Source organism: Pipistrellus hanaki (genome assembly GCF_964339955.1).
Source record: "Pipistrellus hanaki genome assembly, chromosome: 9".
Taxonomy (NCBI): Eukaryota; Metazoa; Chordata; class Mammalia; order Chiroptera; family Vespertilionidae; genus Pipistrellus; species Pipistrellus hanaki.
This window is the reverse complement of record NC_140511.1, coordinates 17,625,807-17,646,083: the sequence shown is the minus strand read 5'-3', so window position 1 is coordinate 17,646,083 and position 20,277 is coordinate 17,625,807. Positions and strand designations below refer to the sequence as shown.

General features: G+C 40.2%; 1 protein-coding gene across 2 annotated transcripts in view; it reads left to right on the top strand.

Annotated features, from left to right (window-relative positions):
* Nucleotides 1-8,477: 8,477 nt before the first annotated feature.
* The window catches only part of ALKBH8 (alkB homolog 8, tRNA methyltransferase), a 49,206-nt gene continuing 37,406 nt past the window's right edge, over nucleotides 8,478-20,277 (top strand). Inside the window, exons 1-3 of one of the 2 annotated variants that reach the window (XM_084895151.1) lie at nucleotides 8,478-8,616; nucleotides 16,061-16,196; nucleotides 19,878-20,115. In XM_084895151.1, coding sequence (XP_084751277.1) covers nucleotides 8,552-8,616; nucleotides 16,061-16,196; nucleotides 19,878-20,115 — 439 coding nt within the window. In that variant the 5' untranslated portion in view covers nucleotides 8,478-8,551. The remainder of the gene's footprint in view (nucleotides 8,617-16,060; nucleotides 16,197-19,877; nucleotides 20,116-20,277) is intronic. The other variant, XM_084895152.1, reaches the window with a different exon arrangement.

Here is a 20,277-nt window from a genome sequence, read left to right as displayed (position 1 = left end):
AAATCATTCATTGAACTTCTAATTGACACCCCGGTTTCAGTCTTCATGTTAACAGAGAATGAAAAGGAGGGGCCAGCCGAAACCGGTTTGGCTCAGTGGTAGAGCGTCGGCCTGCGGACTGAAAGGTCCTGGGTTCGATTCCGGTCAAGGTCATGTACCTTGGTTGCGGGCACATCCCCGGTGGGGGGGTGTGCAAGAGGCAGATGGTCGATGTTTCTCTCTCATCGACGTTTCTAGCTCTCTATCTCTCTCCCTTCCTCTCTGTAAAAAATCAATAAAAAAAAATATATTAAAAAAAAGAAATTAAAAAGAAAAAAGAAAAAAGAAAAGGAGGGGGCACTGGTGACTGAAATCCTTCCATTTTAGCTGCTCTCCTAAACACCTCCAGTGTGGCCCAAGGACTGCCCCCATTCCCCCAATACATGATGGCTTCCCATTGCCAAAAAACCTCCTAGTCTAGACCCCAGTCCCCTAGGGAGGCCTGCTCCCCACCAGTACTTTATTAATTGGCAGAACCAGGGACCCAGCTTAGATCTTTTGCATTGGCCACTGTGTCAACATTTTTGGTTCCCACTCAATTTATTTGCTTTGTGACTTTGTGGCTCCTTTAAAGCCCATTCAACTTTCTGTGTTCTATTGTAGAGTTTTGGATCCTGTAATTTCTAGTTAATTTTTCTTGGGGTACACTGGACTGACTTCTGAGTGATCCTTTGTTACCAAGGCTTGGTAACATGTGCTCAGTACTCCTGCCCCTTGATTTTAGTTTTAGACTCCTGTCTGGACTCTGATTGGGAGAAGTCTGGAATGATGTCAGTGATGTGGTACCCTCTAACGCAGTGGTTCTCAACCTTCCTAATGCCGTGACCCTTTAATACAGTTCCTCATGTTGTGGTGACCCCCAACCATAAAATTATTTTCGTGGCTACTTCTTAAGCGACCCTGCTAGCGGTTCTCAACAGGTAGCCTAAGACCATCGGAAAACACAGATATTTACATTACGATTCATAACAGTAGCAAAATTATAGTTATGAGGTAGCAGTGAAAATAATTTTATGGTTGGGGGTCACCACAACATGAGGAACTGTGTTAAAGGGTCGGGAATTAGAAAGGTTGAGAACCATTGCTCTAAGGGTTCCACATGAGCCAGCCGCCACTGGTGATTCAGAGCTCTTGAAGACACGATTCTGATTTCCTCCTTATTGGTACTTGCCCAGGATGCCTTTTTCCAAAGTTCCTGCTTCCACTGCTGCCACCTCCTGGTCCAAGGTGCCTGTTACATGGAAAGGAATGTGCTTATGAACTTACTGTGTTTTTTTAGGTCTTATACCCTCATTTCTCATCAGTGTATCCCTAACCCTTTTTGTTTTCTGAATTCTCAGGCAAGCCTTGTCTAATTGCCTCACCCCTCCCCAGTCTCCCTGGGTTAGATCAGAGTCAATGAACACAAAACCACTGTCACAGTAACATTTGTACTCACTGAACTGAAAGAGCATTTAAAACTATGGAGGAATTTGTAATAAAAGGGGTGACATAAGGAATCTGTCAGAGACTCATAAATCCAACCAATTATTTTGATAGACATGAAAAATAGTTTTTTAGCTTGAGATCATGGTCTACCTTTATCACCACCTTAATAATTCAACTTCACCAAGTTTCTTGTTTCAAATGATTTTTCAAAGCTATCTATTTCCATTATGGCGTGTTAAATTTCATGAAGAGTTCCATAATCGATGCTAATTAATTATTAATTCCTCATCGTGAGAATGTCAACAGGCTTCCTAGAGATGTTGAAAAGTAAATTCTAGGTGTAGTTAACTCCCTTTTAACTGCTCAGTCTCCTGAGCCAGCGATTTTCAACCTTTTCATCTCATGGCACACATAATCTAGTGACTAAAATTCTGCATGGCACCAAAACACATATTTTTGCTAATCTGACAAAAGATAGGAATATTTGCTCCCAAGTGACTTTTAAAAAATCGGGTGCCACTCTGGCCGGTGTTCTAATGTGCAGCATACATGATTTGGGTATCTGGAAAAAATATGTTGGAATTAACCTCCACTCATATTTAGGGTACTGGAGGCTCTTCATGTCTGTGTGTCTGGTTGTCACATGTCACAGACTTGGAGAGGATTTCTAAAAGCAGAGTGGAGTGGGAGTATGTAGGCAGGGGAACCGCCTCTGGCAGCCTCCCTCCTTGGCTTGTTCAAGTAAGCCATGATTTTTGTGTCTGGTAAATGCTTATATAATCAAAAACTACTTTTGCAAAAAGGACTAGTAGGTTAGAAAATTCTCAATTCCCTACAGTGAAGATGAATAAAGATAATAATTCAAATACAAATGACCAATAGAAAATTGCAAAATTGATGCTCCTAGAATGAGGTCTTAGTTAGCCACAAGGTAAGTACTAGTAAAAGCTAAGACCATCTATTCTGATCTAACTCCCCAAATTAGAGAAGATCATGAAGATATGAAATAAGAATTGGCATCCAGTGTAGTTAGGAGCTTGCCTCTTTGGGCAAATAAATATCTTTGTGGTTTTTTAAATTTAATTTTCCTGTCACCATTTATTCCTTCTTCCACCTCCTCCCATCCATTTCCTGTCTGTTATCACCACACTGTTTCTTTGCATTTGGGATTTTTGAGAGATTAAAGACAGTATGAAGCCATCAAAGTAGTTAGACTTTTTTTTTTTTTTTTTTTTTTTTTTTTTTTTTTTTTAATCCTCACTGGAGGACATGCTTTCATCAATTTTCAGAGAGAAAGGGTGGGGGTGGGAGGGAGGGAGGGAGAGAGAGAGAGAGAGAGAGAGAGAGAGAGAGAGAGAGAGATTGATTGGTTGTTTACTGCACATACGCAACAGGGGAGCAAACCTGAGTGTGTGCCCTGACCGGAAATTGAACCCATGAACTTTTGGTGTACCAGATGATGTTCCAATCAACTGAGCGACACTGAGTTGTTTATAAATTTTTAATAGCTTTTTTTTCTTATAGAGTTAAAGAAAACATTTTTTTAATTGTTCTATTTCATCATAACCTTTAAAAATCCACAAATCCCACTGGTCACCCCAAGATTCACCTGCACCCTGAGTTGCCTATCTCTTTGTTCACTTCTACTTGAAAGTATGTTGCAGAAAAAATTATTGTGAAGTAAGCAGGTCTTCAGCCTCAAGTATGAATAAACCCTTTTGAGGGAGGGGTTAATGATTTACAGCTAAATCTTGTTTTGGAACTGACCAAAAAAAAATCTTCAAAACAGAGTTTTTTATATTTTATATTACAAGTTATAAGGTTGGCCCTTTTTCTTTTTTTCATATATACATTTGGTTACTTTGTCTAATTACTGCATAGGACTACTTTTACCATATGGCTAGCAAAACTGCAAATTTTTAACTGAATTTTTATCACCAAAGCATGAATAATACATTGAGTCTTGAAATGTCGCAGTGAAGATTAAATGGTTTTACATAATGCATTCCTGCTAGTTTCAAGAAGCTCAACAATCCAGGGAAGCAGCAGTGAAGACAAAAGTTTAAAAAGGAAATTTAATACTACTTTTCATTTACCCAGGAGGGATAAAATAAGTAGCAAAATAATGGAGAGGAAAACTGAGAAATCAAAATGTGTAATTTTTAAACTATAAATAGGGGGGGAAAAAAAAAGCAAAATTAGTACACTTGCCGCTGGGGATAAGTGGGGGACGGGGGGGGGGGGGGGGGGAGAGGGTGGGGAGGGAGGGGGGAGACAGAAGGCAGCCAAAAGCAAACATGATCTGGGTTGAGAAGGGGAAGGGAAATTAGAAACCTCATGAGTATAGGAACTGAACTTGAAACTGCAGTGCCAAGGTACCATACTTTGGAACCAGAGTAAAAATATAACAGTTTTTAAGGGTTGTTGGGAACTTTTCGGATCTTTCCTGATGGACGAATCCTGAAGTAGAAATACAGCAGCTATTGGAATTCTCTCTTTGAATGCTTTGTTAGTTATGGGAGTGCTCATCCTTCTAGAATCTTTCCCTTAGGTTTTGAGATGATATTATGAAAATCCAGACACATGTTGTTCAACCCCCTTATGAAACATTCTGTTAATTATCTACCAAACAACTATTCTCCCATCTTTTTTTTCTTGCTAATAGACACTAATTATATTTTTCTGCAGATGGAATGTAGGCTATCAGAGTATTTTGATCACAGGGATGGGCCTCAGCCCAGACCTATGGAATTAATCATGACTGTCCTAATTAGTTGCAGCAATTCTACTCTCTTTAGCGAAACTCTAGAGCAGGGGTCTTCAAACTACGGCCCGCGGGCCACATGCTGCCCGCAGAGAAGTCTGATCCTGCCAGCCAGGTTTTTTGGGCAGTGAGCGCAGCCAAGGTGTTACAGTAGGAATTAGTAGTTCATATAGTCCGGCCCTCCAGCTCTCTGAGGGACCGTGATCTGGCCCCCACTTTAAAAAGTTTGAGGACCCCTGCTCTAGAGTAAGCATGTGTAATAGTTTTCTCTTGCTGCTGTAACGAATTAGCACAAATTTATTTCACAGTTCTGTTGGTCACTGGCTTGGGTTGGCTGGCTTGGTTTCTCAGCTTTGCATTTCCTAAGGACAGAATTAAGGAGTTCGCTGGCCTGGCTCTTATCAAGATGCTCTGGGAAGGATCTGCTTCCAAGCTTATTCAGGTTGCTGGCAGAATCCAGTTCTTTGTGGTTGCAAGACAGAGGTTCCCATTTCCTTGCTGGCTACCAGCTGGAGGCTGCCCTCGCTCACAGGAGCCTTTCTCCAGTCCTTGCACATGGACTTTGCATAACAGTGTGCTGAATGCTTCACACCTGGGATCTCTCTGCTTGATCTGTCTTGCTCCAGCCAGAGTAGTAAATGTTCTGCTCTTAAAAAATTTGGTGGTTGTACTGTGCCCCTAGAAAACGTTTGCAGTCTTAATTATACCATATCTGCATAGTCAGAGGTTCTGAGGATTAGAGTGTGAATATCTTTGGGGACCCATTATTCTGCCTATAATGGTATGCAATCCATGTGTGATCAACGTAACAAGGTGGGGTTGTCCATCTGGAGCTTCATCCTTTGGATGAAAAGACAAAGACTCTGCTGCTTTGTTCTAGCTAGAGATCCTAGTACAAAAGCCACCTCATAACCAGCAAACTTCAAGAATGAGGATAAAAAGTTAATTTACCAAGGATGGTGGAGCAGGAGACTTGATGATGTTTTTGAACAGCAAAACCAAGGCCAGTGGTTATTTTGCCTGATAGTTGGTCATTTGAGGAAAAATAACTATTTATTTAAATAATCGGATCAATTTTCCATCACTGGTAACTGAAAGCAATTATAAATGACATGCTGATCCTAGCCTTAATTTCTAGGACTCCACTGTGAGGCACACCTCAGCTTTTCCATGCTTTAAAATGTAGTGTTAGCTAATCCAATTAAATTAATTTATACTGTAATCCTATGCAATAAAAGGCTAATATGTAAATTGTCCCTTCAATCAGGAGTTTGACCAGGGGTCAGCAGGCCAACCGTCCATGGCCCCTGCTCCTGGCCAGCCACTCCCCCATCACCCGATTAGGGCCGACCAGCTGGATCCCACCTGTGCACAAATTTGTGCACCAGGTTTCTAGTCGATAATAAATGTCTTCATTGGTGGTGCTAATCTTATCTTTACCTTGACACTGTGCTCAAGATTATAGGGTTCAGTGATAGCAAACTAGAGCCCATGAGCCAAATCTTGCTGGCATACGCCAAGGGAACTAAGAAAGCTATAATTTTACATTTTTAAAGGGTTGTTAAAAAAAGAAGGAAAAAAAGAAAAAAAAGAAAACCAAAACAGACTATGTGACCAGAGACCCTGTGTGACCACAAAGCTGAAAATGTTACCTGGTTCTTCAGAGAAAAATCTTGCCACCCCTGCACTAGTTGCATAGAGGACTGAAGCAGATACCAGGGTTTTCCTAAGAAAAGTTCTTAGGTGAGGCATGCAATACCTTACAAAAATTATTACAGATCACCATGTAAAGCTTTGAGACACAGGTGAAGATACATGCTATCTTCAAATTAAATTTGAAGTTCAATATTTATTGAATTCTTATTATTACAAGACTATGGAAGACACTGGAATTAAATAATGAATCAAACACAATCTTAATGTAACTGGAAATTGCTTCCGGGAGGCATCTTCTTTGAGAGAAAAGATAAAGAATGGTATAAAAAGAACTGCATGCAAAATTATACAAGTATCCACTTTTTCCTAAGGTCACAGCAGGTTGTTGCAAACTTGGGGCCTGTAACTCAAAAATGAACAACCATTTAACAGCTACTTTATGAGTGGTAATTATTACATCAATCCCTAAAGGTAAATGCTGGTTTGCAGTTTCTACTTCAGGCCATATTCTAATGCCCATATTGTTTTCACCAAACCAAACTGCCTCTTATATGGAAGCCAGGGCTGAAACATCATTTCATCACTGTTATTTGTGAGTGGTATAAATATAATCATTGTGACTAAATGACTAAAGGACAATAGCTGACATCAATTCCCAGCCTCGCCCTAGATCCTTCCCCTATATAATTCTGTCCCCTGCACCTTGCTGGAAGACAGGATTTGATGCTTGTAAGCGCCCTGTTTCCTTGATTGGCTAGCCTTCACAATAAATGCCTAATATATAATAATTCAACCCTGCCTTCGGTATTAGACACAACCGCAGGCAGCCCTAGGTCACCTAGGGGTTTCAGGTAACATTAAGAGACAGAACTCTAAGAATTTCGAAAGTTTTAAAAGTAGGATGGATACAGAAATAAAATAATTGAATTTAGCCAATAGGAAATAAGAGGACATTTAATATTGTTCAATTTGGTAGACCCTAGCCACTTATTTAAGTTTTTAGAATTCAAACTACAGTTTCTTAATTGTATTAGCCATACCTGAAATGCTCAAGTGCTACATGTGCCTATGGCTACCATATTGGACAACTCATATTATAAAAATTTCCATCATCACAGAAAGTCCTACCAGACTATGTTTTTGAAAGCCTCTAGTAGTGTAGGAGCAAGACCATGGGTGAACGTGTTTCCACTTTGCCCTCTTCAAAACTTTGCAAAGTCTGGTGGATCTGACCTCTCTAGTTTGCATTTGCCTCTTCACTTTTGCTATTGTTTTAACCTCACTGCTCTTTCCCCGACTATTGCAACGGCTGCCTATCTGTCTTTATACAAATCATTCCTCTGAACAAGTCTCTTTTCACTAATGGCACTGACTGGCCAGCCAGCCCTAACTGTTACTGATGTTGTGGGGGTGTGAGCAGGGGTATTGTATCAACTTATAGGGAAGTATTTCCTCACCACTCCCAAGTTTCCTTCCCTGCACTTATTTATGTACTAGTAGCTCCTAATCCAATGTAGGCACAATGATTATATTTATACCACTCACAAATAACAGGAGAGCAGGATCAATGGCTAATCATCACCCTCTCCTGCATCTTTTTATTTCAAATGTTTTTCCTTTCTGTCTGCCACTGCTGTGTCCCAGTTAATAATTTATTACTTTTCACTTTACCATTGCAACAATCTGTTAAATGGCCTCCTTATTTTTATTTAAAAAAATTTTTTTAATTGATTTCAGAGAGTAAGGGAGAGGGAATGAGCGCTAGAAACATCAATGCTGCGAGAGAATAATTGATGGGCTGCCTCCTGCACGCCCCACACTGGGGACCGAGGCCACACCGAGCATATACCCTGACTGGAATGAGCCACTCGGGCGGGGCTGATCTCTTGACTTATAGTCTCTCCTTCCACCTTCCAGGAGAAGCTCTGGTCCTATTACTCCATTCCTTTCAGCGACCCCCCTTAGTTTACAGAATAACAATATGCAAAGTCTACTACAATCTGGCACAGCCCACCTGTCCTGTCCCACCTGTGTCCACATTCTTCCACACATCCTCCATCACTCTGTGGTCGGCAAGCTCATTAGTCAACAGAGCCAAATATCAACAGTACAAGGATTCAGATTTCTTTTGAGAGCCGAAAATGGACTCTGTGCATGGGCCACGAAGTTTCAATCGCACTGTACGTGTGCACCCGCACGTGGTATTTTGTAGAAGAGCCGCACTCAAGGGGCCAAAGAGCCGCGCGTGGCTCGCGAGCCGCAGTTTGCCGACCACTGCACTAGCGCATTCAAGCAACTCCCGCCCTTCCCTCCCTCCCTCCCTCCCACCTTCCTCCCTCCTGCGATGTTCTCTCTCAGACCCCAGGGCCCCAGGAAGACAAACCTGCTGGACCGCGCCCACTTGGGAGCTACCCCTAATAAGCTGCTCTCCCAACCCTTGCTATTTCCCCAAATAAGAATGTTCACTGTCAGGGGGGAAGATTTACTCCCCAAAGCCTCTTCGCAGAGAAAGAGGGATCAGGAACACAGGGAGGCGAAGGGGATTGTGGGAGCGCCCTGCGTCGCCCGCAGGCTCATGGGAAATGTAGTGCGGTCGCCTCCAACATGGCCGCGCCCAGGTGAGGCTTGGCGAGGCGCGAGTGCCCGCCGCGCTTTCTGGCCCCGATGGGAGAGGCGGGCGAAGGGGAGAGCCCTCGCGGGGCGGGGGCCCTGCCGGAGCCGAGGCGGAGGTTTGTGGCCCGATGACCGGCGGGCACGATGACTGCGATCGTCGCTTTCGGTCGGCGGCCTGTGCGGGTCTCTCGGCTGAGGACCCAGGGAGAGGGGGGCTGTCCCCAGCGTTTCCGGGTGCGGCCCCTGGGCAGTAGGTTACACCGTAGGGCGGCCCTGTCAGTGTTTGAAGGCCTGTGTTTGTGTTTGGCGCGGACGCTCACGTGGTGTCTGTGTCAGTCTTAGGTTTCCTATGGGAACTGACGGTTGTAGCCTGGGGAGTGTTAGTTCCGAGCTTCTTGGGGTTTCTGACCCCTGCCAATCCAGCGATTGGTCACTCACAGCTGCTTCTTCCTGTGCTCTTTTTTATTTGTTATTATAGTCTGAAGTTTTACATATATCTCCTCTCCCTCCCTTCCCCCATTGACACCCCCTACCCCTACCCCAGTGTCTGTATGCATTGGTTATGCTAATATGCATGCATACAAGTCCTTTGTTTGCTCTCGAACCCCCCTCCCCTGCCATTTGTATCCGGATCTATTCTTGTTCATCCACTTATGTTGATCATTATATCCCACAAATGAGTGAGATCATGTAATATTTACCTTTCTCTGACTGGCTTATTTCGCTTAGCATAATGCTCTCCAGGTCCATCCACGCTGTTGCAAATGGTAAAAGTTCCTTCTTTTTTATAGCAGCGTAGTAGTCCATTATGTAGATGTACCACAGTTTTTTAATTCACCCATCTGCTGATGAGCACTTAGGTTGTTTCCAAATCTTAGCAATTGTAAGTTGTGCTGCTATGAACATAAGGGTGCATATATCCTTTCTGATTGGTGTTTCTGTTTTTTGTGTGTTTTTTTTTTGGGGGGGGGGGCGATTTAGTCCTAGAAATGGGATTACTGAGTCAAATGGGAGTTCCATTTTTAGTGTTTTGAGGAAACTCCATACTGTTCTCCACAGTGCCTGCACCAGTCTGCATTCCCACCAGCAGTGCAGGAGGGTTCCTTTTTCTCCGCATCCTCACCAGCACTTGTCATTGTTGATGATAACCATTCTGACAGGTATGAGATGGTATCTCATTGTCGTTTTGATTTGCATCTCTCAGATGATTATGACTTTGGGCGTATTTTCATATGTCTCTCGGCCTTCTGTGTGTCCTCTTGAAAAGTGTCTATTTGCCCATTTTTTTTTTTTATTGGATCGTTTATCTTCCTTTTGTTAAGTTGTTTATCTTCCTTTTGTTAAGTTCTCTGTAAATTTTGGAGATTAAACCCTTATCTGAAATATCATGGGCAAATATGCTTTTCCACGTAGTGGGCTATTTTGTTGTTTTGTTGATGGTTTCTTTTGCTGTGCCGAAGCTTTTTATTTTGATGTAGTCCCATTTGTTTATTTTCTCCTTAATCTCCATTGCCTTAGGAGCTGTGTTGGTGAGGATATTGCTACGACATATGTTTGCCTATGGAGTCTTGTAGGATTTTTATGGTTTCCCATACATTTAATTCCTTTAGCCATTTGAGTTTGTTTTGTGTATGGTTTAAGTTGGTGATCTAGTTTCATTTTTTTTTTGCATGCATCTGATCAAATTTCCCAGCACCATTTATTGAAGAGACTGTCTTGACTCCATTGTATGCTCTTGCCTCCTTTGTCAAATATTAATTGAGCACAATGGCTTGGGTCAATTTCTGGGTTCGCTGTTCTGTTCCATTGGTCTATATGTCTATTCTTGTGCCAGTACTAGGAAGTTTTGAGAACCTTGCCTTGGTAATATAGATAGCTCGCTATCTGGTATTGTGATTCCTCCAACTTTGTTCTTTCTCAGGATTGCTGTGGCTACTCGGGGTCTTTTTTTTATTCCAGATGAATTTTTGGAGAGTTTGTGCTAGATCTTTGAAATATGCCGTTGGTATTTTAATGGGAATTGCATTGAATCTGTAGAGTGCTTTGTTTAGTATGGACATTTTAATGGTGTTGATTATACCAATCCATGAACATGGTATGTTCTTCCATTTGTTTATGTCTTCTTCTATCTCTTTTTTCAATGCCCTATAGTTTTTGGAGTACAGGCATTTACCTTCTTAGTTAAGTTTATTCCTAGATATCTTAATTTTTTGTGTGTGTGCAATGGTAAATGGATTGTTTTTTTCGTTTCTTTCTTTCTTTCTTTTTATTGATTTTGTACAGAGAGGAAGGGAGAGAGATAGAGAGTTAGAAACATTGATGAGAGAGAGTCATCGATCAGCTGCCTCTTGCACACCCCCTACTGGGGATATGCCCGCAAGGTACATGCCCTTGACTGGAATTGAACCCGGGACCCTTCAGTCCCCAAGCCAATGCTCTATCCATTGAGTCAAACCGGTCTCGGCTTTTTCGTTTCTTTCTGTGAGTTCATTATTGGTGTATAAAAAAAGCCATACGTTTCTGGGTGTTAATTTTATATCCTGCTATGTTGCCATATTCATTTATTAGGTCTAGTAGTTTTTTGATGCAGTCTTTGCAGTTTTCTATATATAGTATCATGTCATCTGTGAATAAAGACAGTTTTACTTCTTCTTTTCCAATGTGGATGCCTTTTATTTCTTCTTGTCTGATTGCTTTGGCTAGCATTTCCAGTACTATAATATATCTAACAGGAGTGGTGAAAGTGGACATCCGTGTCTTGTTCCTGTTCTTAGGGGAAATGGTTTTAGTTTTTGCCCATTGAGTATGATGTTGGCTATAGGTTTGTCATATAAGGCTTTTATTATGTTGAGGTATGATCCCTCTATTCCCACTTTGTTGAGAGTTTTTATCAAGAAAGGGTGTTGGGTTTTTCCAAGTGCTTTTTCTGCATCGATTGATATGATAATGTGATTTTTGTCTTAATTTTTGTGTGTGTGATGCATCATATTTATTGACTTACGAATATTGTACCATCCTTGCATCCCCGGAATAAATCCACTTGGTAATTGTGTATGATCTTTCTAATGTAATGCTGAATCCGATTTCTAGAATTTTGTTGAGGATTTTAGCATCTATGTTCATCAAGGATATTGGCCAGTAGTTCTCTTTTTGTGTGGTGTCTTTATCTGGTTTTGGAATTAGGGTGATGCTGGCTTCATAGAAAGAGCTTGGAAGTGTGCCTTCCTCTTGAGTTTTTTGGAATAGTCTGAGGAGGATAGGTTTTAGTTCTTCTTTGAATGCTTGGTAGAAGTTCCCTGTAAAGCTGTCGGACCAGGGCTTTTGTTTGCTGGGAGATTTTTGATCACTGCTTCAGTTTCTTTGGTAGTTATAGGCCTATTCAGGTTTTTTTTTATTCTTCCTGAGTGAGTTTTGGGAGCTTGTATTTTTCTAAGAATATATCCATTTCGTCTAGGTTGTCCATTTTGTTGGAGTAGAGTTGTTCATAGTATTTTTTCATAATCCTTTGTATTTCTGCAGGATTGGTTGTTACTTCACCTCTTATTTCTGATTTGTTTATTTGGGTCCTCTCTTGCTGTGCTCTTACTTGAGTAATCCAAGACCATGGGGCCAGTGATTTCAGTTCTGCTGTATGCCAGGCATTCAAGTCTGTGCCCTCAAGTAGATGTCAGCCTTAGGGATGAGTACAACACACAAACAGGTAAAATTATGCCATGGTGTGACAACTACAGGATGCACACCAAGTATTAGTGAAAACATTAACCAAACCCAAAATTCTGAAGAAGAGGACTAGGAACTAAGATGGCAGGGTTAGTAAATTTAGGTTTACTCAATAAATCTTCATTAGGTGCTAGATCCTGTTCTTGGTGCTATGTACTACTAGGTGAAGAATTCAGACAGACTTTCTACTTTCATAGAGCTTACTTTGTAATCAGTTAGAGAAATAAGATGGAAAATAGACAAATTAATGAGGGCATAAAAATATAGTGTAGGTGTTCAAGGAATTAAAATGGATTGGTAAGAAAAGTATGGAATCAGTGTTTTTTTTTCCCTAATTTCAACTTTTTTTTTTTTTTAAATATATTTTATTGAGTTTTTACAGAGAGGAGGAGAGAGGGATAGAGAGCTAGAAACGTCGATGAGAGAGAAACATCGACCAGCTGCCTCTTGCACACCCCCTACCGGGGATGTGCCCGCAACCAACGTACATGCCCTTGACCGGAATCGAACCCGGGACCCCTCAGTCCGCAGGCCGACGCTCTACCGCTGAGCCAAACTGGTTTCGGCCTAATTTCAACTTTTAAAGAATTTTAATAGGTAATACAATTTGAATAGCCACATTAAAAAGTTACTGCCCTAGCCAGTTTTGCTCAGTGGATAGAGCGTCAGCCTGTGGACTGAAGGGTCCCATGTTCCATTCCGGTCAACGACACATGCCCAAGTTGTGGATTCAAACCCCAATAGGGGGCATGCAGGAGGCATCTCTCTCATCATTGATGTTTCTCTCTCCCTCCCTCTCCCTTCCTCTCTGAAATCAATAAAAATATATTTAAAAATATTTAAATAAATTAAAAAGTTACAAAAGAGGAAAGCTCACTTTCACTGCCATGCCCATTTACCCATTTCCCCTTCCTGGAGGCAACCTGTATCACTAACTACTTATAAGTCCTAGAGATTTATATGTATACCCTCTATTTCTGTGCTATATTTCATAATCAGGCCTATTTGATAGGAATTTTAGTTCTTTCCAATCTTTGCTATTAATTAAGTATACTTTATATATAAGCACAGGAACATTGATTTATAATACTTATTCATTATAGGTATTCTATTATTTAAGGAGGGTATGGATGCATATACTACTATTACCATTTAGGGCAATATCCAATTGGATATATTGGGCTTTAACTTACTAGCAGAGCATGTATGATCTCTAAACTTTTGTTATCCTTCAGGGAGTGTGCATAGGCTGAGCATGATTAGACTTGACTTTCATGACTAGTATTCCAGCAAAGTGACCTCACTTCTGTAACATCCCATAGCACGCCTGTGGGATGGAAGGAGCATCCAAGCCTTTGTGCAATAGTGGGAATTCCTTGGCCAGGGAGGTGGCCTTGTTAGAAAGGGGGCACCTCGCCGAAACCGGTTTGGCTCAGCGGTAGAGCGTCGGTTTGCGGACTGAAAGGTCCCAGGTTCGATTCAGGTCAAGGGCATGTACCTCGGTTGCGGGCACATCCCCGGTAGGGGGTGTGCAAGAGGCAGCTGGTCGATGTTTCTCTCTCATCGATGTTTCTAGTTCTCTATCTCTCTCCCTTCCTCTCTGTAAAAAATCAATAAAATATATTTAAAAAAAGAAAGAAAAGAAAGGAGGCACCTCCAAACTTCCACAGCCTATTCCTTGTTGAGGTGACAGACCCGCTGGGCCAGTCCATTGCCAAGTCACTGGAATAGGGAACAAATGAGCATCCAGAGCTATCTGGCTTTGTTTCTTCACATGTAATTGTGACATTGCATGACTGAGTGAGGAGAAGGGAAAGGGAATGATAGAAATGTGATTAGGAGGCTCCATCTGCTGGTGCTGGACTCAATGTCAGACTTTTACAAAGATGTGCAGCATCTTTCTCATTTCCACTTTGCAGTCTTCGCTCATGTGACATAGTAAGAAAAATATTCTCAGGTCATTTATCCCCTGTTCTCCACTGCGTACTGCAAAGGTGCCATTCCAAAGGTGATGACCTTGACATGGAATGACAGTAAGATAGTTCCTTTGAAGGTCTCGCCTTTTCTTTTCTTCTTAAATTATTCTAACCTGGTTCTTCTGGAAATTGACAGTGATTTGATAATAGACTTATTTAATCCTTGTAACAAAGTTATGAGAGAGTGTCAAAGATTAACACAGCCAGACATTAGTGACAGCAGTGAGGACATTTTGTTTAGTAACTACTGACAGTAGGGCTGTTTTAAAAGGATAATGGGGTTGGGATATAACTGCTCAGTAGAGTCAGACACATGAAAATACACAAGAGGTTGGTCAGTACATGCATCTAGGCCAGCTTTGTTTGCTACTGGCAGTTATGAGGTTTGGATTCTGTCTTGCCACAGAGATTGGGAGACAGGCCCTATCTCTCCTAACGATTGCATTTCAAAGGAATGGCTCTCAGAGATACATATTCACAATTGTAAGCCCTTTTAAAAGTGCTCTAAGAAAGGGAGGTCAGGGGCCTATGGTCAGGTGTTGCTAGAGTAAATGGCAAAATGTCCAGGCAGCACTTTAAGTTCTCTTAGGCATTACTTATTGGGGTCATCCTAGGGACATGTCTTTATGCTGCTAGAAGCCACGCTACAGTTTGGTGACATTGTTTAGTCCAGTGTTTGGAAGGAGTTATGTGCCAAGCTAGGCGCTATTCCTATTTTATAGCTGAAGGAACCTAATCACAGAAATAAATAACTAACTCACACAGGGTCAGCTTAAGTGTTAGAGCTGAAATTTGAACCTAGAACCTAGATCCCTAAACACTGTCTCATAGCACTGCAGGGGGCCTGGGGAAACAGACCAAAAAAAATAAATAATAAATTTAATCTCTGTTTCAAGAGTTCATAGTTCAATGAAAGGGGACAGATAAGAATAAACCATTATAATTAGTATAATGTTAAAAATATCGATTTAGCTATCATCCCCTTCCTGTCTAATGATGACTCCTAAAACTTTCTAACCTCATTTCCTCTCTTTTTCAAAAAGTTTATCTTTATTGTTGAAACTCTTTCCTCTTTATTTTTTGAGAGAGGAAGGAAAGAGAGAGAGAGAGAGAGAGAAAGCGAGCGAGAGAGAAACATCAATGTTGCTTCCCACACACCGATGTTGCCTCCCACACATGCCCGATCAGGGATTGAAACCACAGTCTGGGTCTGTGCTCCGCCTGGAAATGGAACCCGCCACCTTTTCGTGTACAGGACAACGCACCAACCCACTGAGCCGTACTGGCCAGCATGTCCTCTCCTTGAACACTACCTGGCTATGAAAACACCACTGATGACCTTCTATGTCCCTCTCTTCCCTCTCAGATAAACGTCTTTCTGAACTTTGTGTTAATCATTTCCTTGCCTTTATTTGCATTTTGCTATGTATTTCTAAACAATATATGCCTTACTTTTGGATTTTGAACTGTATATTCTTCTTTGAGATATTTGTTTTGTTTCTCCTTCTTTTTTCTTTCCTAACATTATGTTTGTGAAATTTGTCTGCAACATTTCACCTAGAACTTCATAAGTAAAGGGATACAATACCTATAGTAAAAAAGCTTACTTAATAGAGGTAGAGTATTGGGATGTTTTGTAGAATTCCAAGACATGCTATTAGATGTTCTTGCTTCTTTGTTACCTTCTTAAGTATTTATTGTCCATGCACCTGTTTATTCTCACTTTTGTTGGTTGGTAAAAGGTCAAGTAAGAATTTAAAAGAATTGTCACATAGAACTATTTATATAGACTATCTTTATAACTATCCCTTTAAGACTCTTAAAGTTGACTTTTTTTTTTTTTTTTTTTTTTTTTTTTTTCCAGTATTGCCATGGATAGCAACCATCAAAGTAATGGCAAACTCAGTAAAACTGAGAAGAAGTTCTTACGGAAACAGATAAAAGCCAGGCATACTTTGCTGAGACATGAAGGCATTGAAACAGTATCCTATGCCACTCAGGTGACCTAAAACTATTATCATCATTTGAATGTAAATGTATTGTCATGTTAACATGCTAGAGTAATATTTGCTGAAAATTGCTCAGAGAAGAGGGCTGTTATTGTTCAGTCATGCATTACATCTGTATTAAATATAACTTTCTATTTTTGAGAGCTTGTTTGGAGGTTCTGGCAAGGGAGCGCAGCTACTCCTATACCCTTGACCGAAGACCGGTCCTCTCCTCTTGGGGGAAAGTCGTCCTCTTCGACCGAGCGCAGCTTCGGGAGGGACGCACATGGATCGGTGAGGGAGGAGGGGGACACCCGCCTAGCCAGCCAGATCAGCCGAATCAACCCTGGCGATCAATGGGGTGACAGATGTCGCAGCCAGATCGCCCTCACATCCAACTTTCTATTTTTGGACATAGCCTTAGTGTAGTTTGAATCTCCATTGATTATGTTGGTGGAACTAGAGGAAATTGTGGGTATATATTAACTATACATTATTTACAGTTTATATAGCATACTTATATTTATTATTATATTTAATTACCTAAAAAAATCCTTGTGAAATAGATGAGAAAACTAAGGTTTTGAGTGGTTGTGATATGTCCAGTGATATTTTGTGGCTGAAGCAAAGCTAGATTTTTTTTTTTAGTCTTCTTTCTTTTCTTCCTAACTTCATCTGTATTATAAAGTATTTTGATTATATGCTATAAGACATTTTTTATTTATTAGATTTAATTTACAATGCCTTTTCATTGTCTTAGGGCAAAAATTATACACATGGGACTGTGAGACTTCCTGGCCTATGAATTAGGAAAACTTTACTTTGACTCTTAGATTCTCCACTTATTTGGACATGAGCAGCATCCGTTGATCCTAGCTTTTTTCATTTATAAGGACATAACATTGCCTATTTTTTTTATCCTATTGGATTGTTAGATTTTAAAGAGGACATGTATTTTACAGTACTTATTAGCCATTAAAGTACCATATGGATAGGAAGTATTCTTATGATATACATAAGAGTAGGAAGGAAGCTTAGCCATCATTTAACTGAGGGCTGAAGACAAACAATTGAGAAGGTGAAGCTGGGATTAAAATGTAGGTCTCCTGACTCTCAGACCAATACCCTTCCCTTATATCACAAATACACTGTCTGCTGTGCTGCACCATAGTTTAGGAATGACTACTCCTTTGAGGGAGATTAAAATTTAGCAGGTGAGGAGCTTACTTAGATTTTGTTACATATTAATGACTTCAGAGAATTTAAATCAAATACCTTTGGAAAGGTTGGGATTAGGTTAATACGTCTGCATACACTTTCTGCCAAGAGCCACAGAGGATGTGCAGCATTTGGAAAATTATACTCTTTTCTCATTTCTTCCCAAGTGTAATTTGCTCTCTTTTCCTTACATGGAACACAAAGAGAAGTGGTAAGAAAAGAAACGGGCTCCCGCTGAAGCATGCTTTTTGTTTGGGTCTGTCTTTTCATTCGGAGCTCTAGAAGTTTTATTATCTTTGTGTCTTCCAAAGTGCCATTTATTTAGGCTTGATATTTTTCTCCACAGTAATTTTAAGGAAAAGGAATAAAATTATAGATGGACCTTTAATTATGTATTATCTATCCCTGGGAGAACAAATGCTCTTTTCACCAGGTGTTATAAATATGGGTGCTTTGTGCAAATCTATAGCCACTGTGAGGTTTTGTAGAGTAGTGATCCTCAAATTGTCAGGATTGAAGATAACTTTAAAAAATTTTTTGAATTCTCTACTTCATATCATTGGGAAATTGCTTAGCTGGGAATTATAAATAAAACAATTATTACATTTAATTATATTGTATAACTCACATGTAATAGGAAATAAATTTCTCCCTTCCATCCCCCACTGAACTTAGCATTTTGAGGACCACTTGTATTCTTCAAGTCACACCTCACATCTTCCTCCGTTCCTCAGTGGACCCTGGCCATTGTAAAATCTTTGCAGTTCCTTAGATTTGAGAATATGGAAATGTTTTTATTTGTAACCATGGCTGCATATAACCAAATTAGAGGCCCAGTGCACGATTGAAATCATGCGAGGAGGCGTCTCACCTCCTGCCTCCCGCCGCTGCGAGGAGTGCTAAGGGTGTCGACTGCCAGCGTAGGCCCACTCCCTGAGGGCTCCCAGACTGCGAGAGGGCGCACGCCAGGCTGAGGGACCACCCCCACCCCGAGTGCACAAATTTTGTGCACCAGGCCTCTAGTTTTATTATATGCTTTTTAAAAACAAGATTCTAGATAGCTCCATTTTGTGAATATGAAACCAGTACATTATGTTCCAATCTCCAGTTTATTATATTAGATTAGACATTGGCAAACTACTGTCCTCTGGCTTGTGAGGCAAGAGTGAGTTTTATATTTTTAAAGGTTGTTAAATAAAAATAAGACTATGTTTTATTTGTATGACCTGTGGAGCCTGAAATATTTACTATGTGACCATTTTCAGAAGTTTGCCAATATCTGCTATAAATGATGAACCTGATGAAAGTATGCCATTAGTGGTTTACTTTCGTTATGCTATAAAATTTTTAGGAGTCATGAATCAAAGATCTTAACACCATGTAGGATGTTTTTAAGTACAAAGACTAGAATCATCAGAATTCCTTGAATAAAATTGTGTGCAGGACTGTAAATGACAGGAGTCAGCATGAAACTTAAAAAGAAAAAAAAAATTACAAAATGAATGAATTACTCAGGCACGGAGGAAAATTTTCCTATTTTATATTTAAGGAACCTGTAATTGGTTTTCTGAGTCACTGTCTTTACTTTTAGTTTTTAGTAAACACTGTAGGGTGGTGATACCAAAAGTGAATTCTGAAAACAGTCAGAAATAAGTTTGAAGCCCAGCTCCTCCTAAACACTACAATAAGAGTAGGAAGGAATTTCACCTAATACTATATTAGTCTGTTCACCTAATACTATATTTCTCATCTTCAGTTTTTTACTTGATCAAGTGGGGCTAATATTATCCACTTTATAGAATTGTTGTGAAGATTATGTTAATGAGGATTAAATAGGTAAAAGCATATGGCCAGTGTCTGGCAAAAAGCAAGTATCAGTAATTCCTTGTTCCTTTTCCTTTCTCCCTCTTTCATTATGTTTAATTATATTTATGAACAGTAAAAGTTATATTTTAGTTTGTATGTAGGTTATTAAGAAATGAATATTTTACTGAAATGACTATTTCAAAATCAGTATTATTTACAACATAGGAATACTTTTTAATTCCCAAATACTGTATTTATGAAATTAGAAAACGAGATAACAACTATAAGGAAACCCTCTTTTCTTTCATAGTTACACCTTTGTAGAAATGTTATTTAAAAATAATCTTATTTTAAAAGGTATTTTAAAAAGAAACAGGTTGAGCCGAAACCGGTTTGGCTCAGTGGTAGAGCGTCGGTCTGCGGATTGAAAGGTCCCGGGTTCAATTCCGGTCAAGGGCATGTACCTTGGTTGCGGGCACATCCCTGGTAGGGGGTGTGCAAGAGGCAGCTGGTCGATGTTTCTCTCTCATCGACGTTTCTAGCTCTCTATCTCTCTCCCTTCCTCTCTGTAAAATATCAATAAAATATATTTTAAAAAATAAATAAATAAATAAAAAGAAACAGGTTGATATCAACTGTTCATATTAACTTTCTTTTTTTTCTTTTAAGATCCTGGTTGTTGCCAACGGTGGTTTGGGTAATGGTGTGAGTAGGAACAAACTGCTTCCAGAATTAGAGAAACTCGGACAGGTGGATGCTCTCCTAATGCCACCTAATAAGCCCTACTCATTTGTCACATACAAAACTACAGAGGAATCCAAGAGAGCCTATGCTACCCTCAATGGACAAAACATAGTGGATGATTTAGGACAAAAGATCATTCTGTACTTGAATTTTGTGGAAAAAGGTATTATCATACAGGTATATTTTCAAACTAGTTCTTGCTTTTGTTTGAGTTTACTTTTCACATCGAAGTTGGGATTTTAATTTGTATAGACAATCTGACTTGTTTATAGAGAGGCATATTGTAGATATTATGAGAAAAGCTTGTTTCTTTTTTTTTCTTTTT